The sequence below is a fragment of the Talpa occidentalis genome, unplaced genomic scaffold (assembly GCF_014898055.3).
Source record: "Talpa occidentalis isolate TD23 unplaced genomic scaffold, MPIMG_talOcc4v2.1 talOcc4.8, whole genome shotgun sequence".
Taxonomy (NCBI): Eukaryota; Metazoa; Chordata; class Mammalia; order Eulipotyphla; family Talpidae; genus Talpa; species Talpa occidentalis.
The window spans coordinates 61,977,451-61,988,205 of NW_023605194.1; the positions used below are offsets into that span (position 1 = coordinate 61,977,451).

General features: G+C 39.3%; 1 protein-coding gene across 3 annotated transcripts in view; it reads left to right on the forward strand.

Annotated features, from left to right (window-relative positions):
• LIPK (lipase family member K) overlaps nt 1-9,646 on the forward strand; it is a 56,162-nt gene extending 46,516 nt beyond the window's left edge. For all 3 annotated transcript variants that reach the window (XM_037496992.1, XM_037496991.1, XM_054690302.1), the window contains 2 exons: nt 3,413-3,484; nt 9,413-9,646. In XM_037496992.1, the coding sequence (XP_037352889.1) occupies nt 3,413-3,484; nt 9,413-9,646 (306 nt within the window). The remainder of the gene's footprint in view (nt 1-3,412; nt 3,485-9,412) is intronic.
• Nucleotides 9,647-10,755: the final 1,109 nt, after the last annotated feature.

Here is a 10,755-nt window from a genome sequence, read left to right on the forward strand (position 1 = left end):
TGGAAGGGCCTCCCTGGTGGTGCAAGGGGTTAAGACGCAACCTATGAAGCTATCTGTTGCACGAGTTCCATTTCCAGCCAGGGAGCTACCCACATGATGCAGCAGACCTCTCCTCTTTCTCCTGCTGCTCCCCTCAGCAGTGTATTTCAGTCAGTCTGCCTGTTCTGTTCCTCACTCTGTCTCTGGTGAATCTTCTCACCCCCTCATACCTCTGTCCAGTACCCCAGTTCTTGTATGCATAAATAAATAGATCTTTTAAAAAAGAAGAAGATTCATGGAATATTAGCAACAAGAAAGGATGAAATGCAGCCATTTTCAAAAAGGTGGAGGGAATTTGAGAGAATTATGTGGATTAAAATAAGTCAGAGCAATAAAATCCAATATTGGACCATTCCTAAATATTGGACAGGCAATTTAACAAAGTAAAACAACTTTGACAAGGTAAAATCTTTCAAAAATTGATGAACAATCAACAAGCATACTGAGGGCTCTGAGATTAAGAGGGAGGGGGAGGGATAGGGACAGGGGACACAAGGGATTATGGTGGGGAAAAACTTAAAGTAAAAAAAGTATTTTTTTAAAAAAGAACTTAAAAAAAATCCTTTAAAAAACAGATGAAAAGAAACCACATGAAGAAAATTAAAAAGTCATAAAAGATGATTTGAATGACTGGAGATAAATTTCATATTCCTGAATGAAAAGACTGTATATTGTAGTCTATTTTCCCCAAATTATTGTATTGGGAATAAAGGATCCTTAAGCTATGTTAGCAATTTGTAGAAAATCTTAAGATTTAAAAAATTGGAGTTTCATTGCGCAGGTAAGTAAGGGTTAAATGAAAAATCTCACAAATGCACAGGGTTTAAGAAACACTGGATGGGTCAATCCAAAAGACAGATAAATTATTATGCCCCAAAGCAAGATGTTCATCTGCCCTAAAGGAGCCAGTACTTAATACAGTGTTTAGTTAGCACATCAAAGAAAAAAATGTTATAGGTAACTCACCTCAGACAGCTTGAAACACTAGTTAAGGATTTCTGAAATTCTTTGACAAGCTCCACACCCAGGAGATGCAGCTTCAGTTTCCTAGAGGAAGAAAACGTTTGGGACACAGTGACTCCTACTGGGGAGGAGACAGATAGACTCGCAGAGGAACATAACCTTCCACATAATGCAACTTCATGTTCACATCCCATGTGTACTTACCTTGCTATTCATAAATGCAATTGCTCTCAGTTCACTGAATTCTCATAATAATCTTTCAGTGACAAGGTAAAATCTTAGCTCCATTCCTAGCTCCGTTCTGCAAACATGAGGGTCAATCCTTTATACTGCTCATAAATGGCTCCTTTTAAGGAGAACTCTTCAGTTTTGACAGAAATCCTCTTCAGGATGAGAGAGGGTGAGAGAGGAGATAAAATATTTATTCCTAAATTACATAGATCTTATTTAATCTTTGCTTCCCTGTGAGAAGAATGTTATTGTCATTCCTGGTTTCTAGATGAGAAAACAAGAGAAATCTCTTGCCCTGAATCATGAATTCAAAGTGCATGAGCAGGCCTCCCTGGTGACCCAGGGTTTAAATCTCTGCGCTATCAAGCTATTGCCAGCCACCTCAGTATCAGTTCAGTCCCCACCAGGGAGCTAACCCACATGGTGCAGCAGATCTCTCCTGTCTTGCCTGCGTATTTCAGTCAATCTGTCTGTTCTGCTCTCCCCTCTGACTTTCACCCCCACCCCCCACCTCCGGCCTAGACCCCAGTTCTTGTATGTATAAATAAATAAGTAAAAATAAAAATAAAAAATAAAACCAAAATGCATTAACCTAGATTCAGACCAGGTCTACTTGATGCTTGAATCCAAATTCCTGACCAGCATACTATATTGCTTCCTCTTATGGAAAAGTCTACTGAATTTCAGTAGCACTGGACTACTGACTCTGTCCAGATAAATCATGTTGGAATTAATTGAAACTAAAAATCAGGATTAAACGAATGAAAGTGAAAAATATCTGAGAATCAAACCCCTATAGTAGTTGGAGAATAATAAAGTGCTTGAGGTAAATGTGAAAATCATTTGCTTCAATTCAACATGGTGGCAAAGAGCAAGAAAATAAACCCCAAGGTGTATGAATGGTTCTATTCTAATACCTAAAAGTCTAAAAATTAAAATGTAAAAATGATCGTGGTATCTCTGCCCCTCGGCCTTTGGCCTGTTACACATCACAGTAGACTGTTTGGTCCCGCAGGCATGTACTGCACCTCAGCAGAAAGCCTGAGGCCTCTGAGAGTAGACTTTTAAAAATAACAAAAATGTTTAAGACTAGGAACGACAGCTTAATATTCTTAACCATTTGAAAAGGAGAATAAGTATAGAGTTACTTGATAATAACAACAGCAATTTTTTAATATGGGTAGTATGTAGCTGGTGTCTTTTTTTATTTATTTTTATTTTTATTTTTTTCCTAAGCTTTATTTATTTATTTATACAAGCACTGGGTACAGTCAGAAGCGTGGGAGGGTGAGAGAATTCACCAGAGCCAGAGTGGAGAACAGAACAGGCAGACTGACGAAATACACTCCTGAGGGGAGCAGCGGGCCCGGCAGGAGAGGTCTGCAAGCCCTGTGGGACCCTCGCTGGCGGCTGGGGATGGAACCAGCGCTGCAGAGGCTGCGGGCAGCTTCTCAGCCCAGCGCTCAACTGCTGCGCCACCAGGGGAAGCCCCTGGTGTCTTTTTTTTTAAGATTTATTTATTTACGCGTACAAGAGCTGGGGTACAGGCCAGGGGTGGGGGTGGGGTAAGAGGATTCACCAGAGACAGAGGGGACCAGAATAGGAGATGACTGAAATACACTGCTGAGGGGAGCAGCAGGCAAGACAGGAGAGGTCTGCTGGGCCATGTGGATAGCTCCCTGGACTGGGATTGAACTTGTGTTGCAATGGCTGCTGATAGCTTCGTAGTGCTGCAACTTTACCCCTTGCACCACCAGGGAGGCCCAGCTGGTGTCTTTGAAAGAAAAAAGGAATTACCAAAATTTCTGAAGTAAAGATGATCAAGAATCATTCAATTCAGTGCCCTTTAAGAAATTTCTACATGCAGCACTCTGATAATAGAGACATTGCAGATTGAGGATTTTCACTGGAAAATCAAAGGAAAATATAAAAATATATATAATACATAGTATTACAGGGAAAATATAAAAATAAAAAAGGAAATATAAAGTCAGTTCCCCGAAATAGTATCAAATTTTATCATTTTATTATCTGGCTGATTAATTTTTATTGAATTTTAACTCCTGTGCTATGCAGTGGGACATAATGTCAATTCTCTGTATTTCTAGTTTGCTGTCTTTAAATGTGCACTGTTTTCTTTTATGATTTTAATGTGTTTATTATTTTTATTTTATTATAGGCTGTTAATTCTGGTCGGTTCCAAGCTTTTGACTGGGGGAACCCTGATCAGAACATGAAGCACTTCCACCAGGTACTATAATAATCAGCAGCAGCATATTACAAATGAACTGATAAAAATATTCACTAGTATTCATCAGATGCTACTCAGTGAGTTCTTAACATTTGCCATAGCATTGCTTCTAGTCCTCACAATGTACTTACAAGGAAAATATTTTATCCACATTTTTCAAGAGGCTCAGAGAAGTTAGAAAAATTGTCAAAATTATTTAACTAGTAAAGAGCTGCACCTTGGTGCTAGGCGTGGTGTGGTAACATATATCCAGAGAGGTATGATTATGTATCTCTGAATCATATACAGTGCTGTAAACCAACATTACCTCAATAACAACAAATAAAATTTAAAAAGAACCACAATGTTACCCATGGGCTCCTGGATCTAAAGTCCATTCTTCTTCTATTACACTTATTCTTTCTCAAAAAATGGAAACTCTTAGCAGTTGACTAAGACCATATTTTAAAGAGACAAAGACATACTATCTTTATTACAAGGCATATTCATTTCATGACCTCTTATCCATCTCTCACAAAATGAACTAACACTGCCCTAATAGTTCTTTGAGATGTCATTTACTACTCATTTAAAAGAACAACAACAGGGGCCTCCCTGGTGGCCTGGGGGTTAAGTCTCAGCATTATCTCACTAACTACTGAGGCCTAAATTCAATCCCAGGCCAGGGACCTAACCCACATGGTGCTGCAGACCTTTCCTGTCTAGCCCACTGCTCCCCTCAGCTGTCTATTTCAGTCAATCTGCCTGTTCTGCTCCCCACTCTGTCTCTGGTGAATCCACATCTCTGGCCTACACCACAATTCTATGAAGAAATAAATCTTTACAAAAAGAACAACAACATATTGATCATCAAAGACACACCAGACAGAAATATCACCTTTAGGTAGAAGCGGTGCTATTGCCAGGTAATGGTGTCTCAAGATATTTCTTGACATTATCTATAAAAAGCTTTGGAGCATATAGTAAAGGCAGCTATGTGTTGTTGATCTAAGTATAGAAAGAAATTCAGTAACAATTTTGGCTTCTTGCTGATGGACAGAGCTCAAATTAATCAAATAGTCATCAAAAGTACATGGATTTTTCAAATCAGAGATGTGGAAATCTAGAAATTAAAAAAATGTATTCAGTGCTACCATAATAACTGTAATAATGAAAATACAAAAATTCAAACTGTGAAAAAAAAATCTGATTTTTTCTCCTAACCTGTTACAATTTTATGTGTACGAGTGTCATTCCTATACACAGAGACACATACACTATGTCAAAATACTATTTACTCTTATAATTAATCAAGTCCTGCCTTGCCAAGAGTATGAAGCTATTTTAGGAAAGGTTTTTTACTGAAAAACTCAGATACATGCTTAGCTGAGAATAGAGCCACAGTATAAATTTTATCAAGATGCTTGCAGATTCTATCAAAATACGTAGTATGTCAAGTTCAGTTATGAATCTTTTATTTTTATTTTTATTTTTTTAAGTTTTATTTATTTATGCATAAAGGAGCTGGGGCACAGGCCAGAGGTGTGGGGGGTGAGAGGATTCACCAGAGACAGAATGGGGAGCAGAACAGGCAGATTGACTGAAATACACTGCTGAGGGGAGTAGCGGGCGAGACAGGCGAGGTCTGCTGAGCCATGTGGGTTTCTCTCTGGCAGGCCGGGGATCGAACTCGTGCTGCAGAGACTGCGGATTGCTTCCGCTTAACCCCTTGTCCACTAGGGAGGCCCCAGTTATGAATCTTTTACTTGGGACTTTGGGGGGAAAGAGGAAAACCCAAAACAGGTTGAACAATAAGAATGCTTAAAAAACAATGAATTTAGTCCCAAGTATAAGTAATAATACCATAAATAAGACAGGGAAAATTACCAATGTAATCACCAATCCTTTATTACTAAGAAAAAAAATTCTTAGACAAAATTCACCCTATCACTTGGGTTCTTTTCTTGATATTTATTTTTGCGTTGTGTTTACTAGGCTTGCCCATTTATTCTTAGCAGGGTACTAAATCACTGCAGTAAGGCATTCTTCTTTCAGACTCCTCAGATCCACTTTGTGTCTTAAAGTTTACTAATATTTGGTGCTACCTCTGTGCCGTGTTGCTGTTCTATTATTTATCTCTCTCCATCTTTGCACTAAATATTCGTGTTCTCTATTATTGCCATATTGCGGCTTACAGGAAATAAATAATTTGGTAATATGTATTTGGTCTTTATCCACAATTCCTGGCTCAGGACTCCCCAAATCCTTTGGAATTTCCCAAGTATTAAGAGTGATAAATGTGTCTCTTGTTATGTTAATGTGAGCACTTTTGTGGAAGCACCTAAGAATGGGGTTGGTTGACAGGACAATAGACTATAATTAGAAGGTTGCAGCTTCCAGTCCCACTCCCTGAGTCCTTGCCAGACAGTGGCAGCAATTATCTTGATTTCTGTTTTGATTTTGCTTCCTTTGTCCCAGTCCTATGTTATCTATTTCTTGCTGTTCCCTGCTAAAATGTGCCTTTGACTTGTCGCAAGCTTTAGAGTCTCAGTGGTTCCACTTCAGGCCAACCCTGCTTGATTAGGCATTTGCCCATGAAGGGATGGATAATTTTCGTGGAATCTATTATTTGGAATAGCTTTGCTCTCTCGTTTTCTTTGCAATTCTATTAAAGTTCTTTCACACCAAGGGCCTCCCCGGTGGCGCAGGCGATTGAGCGCAGTGCTGTGAAGCTGTCTGCGGCCTCTGCAGCACCGGTTCAATCCCAGCTGGCCTGTAGGGGTCCCACATTGCTTGGCAGACCTCTCCTGTCTCTCCCACTGCTCCCCTTAGCAGTGTGTTTCAGTCAGTCTGCCTGTTCTGTTCCCCACTCTGTCTCTGGTGAATCCTCTCACCTCCCACGCCTCTGGCCTGTACCCCGGTTCTTGTATAAATAAATAAATAAAAATCTTAAAAAAAAAAAAGTTCTTTCACACCAAGAATATTCTTTCTTTGCATTTGTGCACATAAATAGATGGGTCTCTTTAGAGCATACAACCCTTAATTGTTTGGGTCTCTGGGTATCGCTCACTCACACACTAACAATTTGGGAGACATTTCCAGAATCTGGGCCTACCTGTAGAGGACATGGAAACTGTGTCTTTTTCCCATATTTTACCCTATGTGTATCTTCCCTCTGGCTGTTCCTAAGTTTTATCCTTTGTAATTAAGTGGTGATCTTAGTGAGCAGATGGGTTTCCTGACTTCTGTGTGCCATTGTGACAAATTAATCAACCTCTTATGCAGTTGACCTGGGAATCTGATTTCTCCAAGTCTGTCAGAAGCAGAGCTAATCATTTAGGTTTGCAACTGTCACCTGAGATCTGAGGAGGAGGTCATGGGAAACTCTATTGTAGTCAATTGATGGTAACCTGGGTTTGAGGCTGGCTTTTGAAGTGGATGGTTGTCTTAAAAGAGTGAAACTTGGGCCTCCCTGGTGGCTCAAGTGGTTAAGTATCAGCACTGTGAAAATATCCTCAGCCACTGCAGAATGAGTTCGATGCCCAGCAGGCCAGGGAGCTGACCCCATGGCACAGCAGATCTCTCCTGTCTCATCTACTGCTCCCCTTAACAGTGTGAAATACACTGCTCTGCTCAATTCACCTGTTTTCTGCTCACCACTCTGTCTCTGGTGAATCCTCTCACCCCTCCCAACTCTGGCCTGCACCCCAGCTTTTGTATGCATAAATAAAAAAAAAAAAGTGAACGTTTTACTTGTGGAAACTGATGCTGTGCCTAAGTAGATAGAGTCAGAATTGAGTTGAATTCTTAGATACCCAGTTGGTGGCTGAGAATTGCTTGCTTGTGTGGGGAAGCCTGTTCACATACTCATTGTAATTGTGGTATAGGACACCAATTCAATTATTCTGAGAAAACTAGAGTTAGGAATAGCATACCTCTTCCTTCTTCTTTTATCAGTTGCACTTTGTATTTGGGACCCTGCATGAAGCTTTCCTAAGTTCATCTTACCTTTGCACGCACTACTGCTCAGTGCTAATCTGCACTCATTTCCTTCTCTGCCCTTTGCATTGCCTTCTCAAAATAACACATTCTTATTTACTGCTTGCTTCCCAGCTCAGATCCAGGCCACTCAGTGTTAAAGTGCAATACTCAAAATACTTTGTAATGCAAAGGCTTGAGCACCAACTCATCAAGTGACAGTAACATTCAGGATGGCTGAACCTGTGTGCTCTGCCTGAATATCGTCCTGCTAAGAGAACTTGAGATACACCATCACCAAGTCAGAGGTCTCCCCCTAGGATCTCCCTCATGGTACAAAGGGTTAAGACTCAGCACTATGAAGCTCTTCTGCAACTACTGCAGCACGAGTTCGATCCCTGGCCAGGGAGGTTAGCCACATGGGACAGCAGATCTCTCCTGTCTTGCCTGCTGCTCCCCTCAGCAGTGTATTTCAGTAGATCTGCCTGTTCTGCTCCCCACTTTGTCTCTGGTGAATCTTCTCAACCCCTGTAACTCCAGCCTGCACCCCTGTTTTTGTATGCATAAATAAAATCTTTTTTTAAAAAAGAAACCTCCCCCTGGTCAAAGTTACCATGTCCCAAAACTCTATGTTTTTGTCCATGGTACATTTTCTTCTAGACTTACTGCCAAAATTAACCATGGTGTATTAATCTCTTCAGGTTGGCAAAAAATACGTAACATAAAAAGAGTGACTTCCTGATTTGCAGAGAGCTGCCTTCTCACCCTGTACTCACATGGCCTTTCCTATGTGTGTGAGTGTGGAGAGAGTTTGCTCTCTAACACATCTCATAAAACCACTAATCCTGATGGATTGGGGCCCAACCCTTATGACTTCATTAAACCTCAATTACCTCTTAAAAAAACCTTGTCTCCAAATATAGTCACATTGGGAGTTAAAGCTTCATCACCTGAATTTTGGGGGAAACGTAACTTGGTCCATAGTATATGGTAGTAGTCAGGACTCCTCAGTTGCAAGTAGCAGAAAACAGGTCTAGTTTAGAATCATAGTGCTTTACTGTTATGGGAAGTGTAGTGTAGCAGTAAACTCAGCATAGCCTGAACTTAAAAGCTGTCATCAGGCCTCTTACATTCTCCCCAACCCTTTCAATTCTAATTGCATAAGCTGTTTCCATTCTAGGCTCTTTCCAAGACAGTACTGAGATGGTAACTGGGTGCACCTAGTTTGTAAAACTCTTTTAATGAACATACAATATTTTCTCAATAGTTTTACCAAAAACTTCCAGAACTTAGGTCCACTATAGTCATGTGTTCGTTTTTCATACCATCACTATGGCCAGAAAAATGGACACTAACTGTTCACAGTGTGGGTCTAGTATCACTAGATAACTCTGAAACCAGGGGGTTGGAATTTGTTAAATCAGTGCAAGAAAGGTTGTGTTAGCACCACAGCTACTCTATTTCTCTATAGCAGACTGGCTCATTTTTCACATCATATTTCAAATATCTGTTTTCATGCATTGATCTCAATGGTCCTTGAAGAGTCTGCTCTAGTATCAACAATTCCCTGAGTCTGAATTTCTGTATATAGAGTGGGAGTATTTATATTTATGTATCCAATATTTTGTGTGAAAAGGACATACTCATAGACCAAGCGCTAATATAATACCCCATAAAAGAAGAACCAGAAGAAAGAAAACAAGCCCCCTTCCACCTCTTTCATCAGGATCCTTTTCTATTTTCCCAAAGAGCAAGTCAGGAATATAATGGCTTTCTTTTAAAATTCACAATTTACATTATCACACAAAAGTGTTTTCAAGTATTTTTCTTTAACATACTAATGTTCATATGTCATTAAGTATATCTTAATTAAATACTTTTAGCAAGTTTTGGAAAACTTGCTTAACAACTGATTATTAATATTCCTTCTATAATGTGGTGACAATAATTTTTTTCTTTCTCTTTACTTAGCTTACACCACCCATATACAACATCACTAAGATGGAAGTTCCAATAGCAGTATGGAGTGGGCAACAGGACCCAATTGCTGATCCCAAGGACATTGAGAATTTACTCCCTAAGATTTCCAGGCTTATTTATTACAAGTTGATTCCACACTACAATCATTTGGATTTTTACCTTGGAATGGATGCACCCTGGGAAATTTATCAAGACCTAATTAGATTAATGGAGGAATATTTGTAAAGGTAAATGCAATTTCCAATCTCTAAGCAAGCAGATTTTCTTAACATTAAGGTGGTATACCTAAGCTAAGGTGACCCCTCAGATGATTCTCACATCCCAGGGTCCCATTGAGTATGGGAGGGGCCTGAGACTTTTTCTTCTAGCTAACAGAACTGAAAAAGGTGATGGGGTATCATGCACTTGGTTGGATCATGTTTATGGCAAAGATGATGGGATGCCACTCTCTGATTACATCTTATTATGTAAGAATCCATCAAGCAGATGTAAGACATTCTCCTTGTCCTGATGGAGTGAACAGCTATGTTAAGGAAGCTCATATAGCAAGCAATTTTTAAGTGACCTCTAGCCATATAACTAGCAAAAAAAAAAAAAAAAAACAGGGCTGTCAATCAGAACAGATACCAAGAAATGAATTCTGCCTAAAACCTGAATGAACTTGGAAGCCTAATCATCTCAGGAACCTTCCAGTTGAGAAAGCATCCTGGACAACATATGGAATGCAGATTGGTGAAACCCTGAGCAGAGGACTTGGCTATACCATGCCCAGACTATTGACCCATAGAAACAGTGAGATAATAAATATGTATTAAGTGACTAAGCATGTGATAATTTATTATCAGCAATAGCAAACTACTACTACTATTAATAATAATAGAAGCTATTAATAATAGAAGCTATTATTATTATTATGTCACTTGGGTTAAAAGTTTGAGAGCACCTGTTTCTTATCTTCCTTTGTCTTATTTCCCTTGGCCTTTGGAACTTCCTTGAATATTTCTTATTTTGAGGATCTGCTAATGATTGATTTAATCAGTGTGTATCTGAAAATCATTATTTACCTTCATTTCTTCATTTCATATATCCTTTTATTGTAGTAAAAAACTTAACATGAAATCTACCCTGTCCATTGATTTTTAAGTGTATATTGCAGTATTGTTAATTATAGGCACAATGTTGTTCAGATCTCTAGAACTTACTCATTTTGCATAACTGGAAAGTTGTAACTATTGAAAGACAACTCATTTCTCCCTCCCACAAGTGACTGGCAACCACCATTCTACTCTATGCTTTTATGAATTTGACTGTTTTAGATATCTCATATTAGTGAA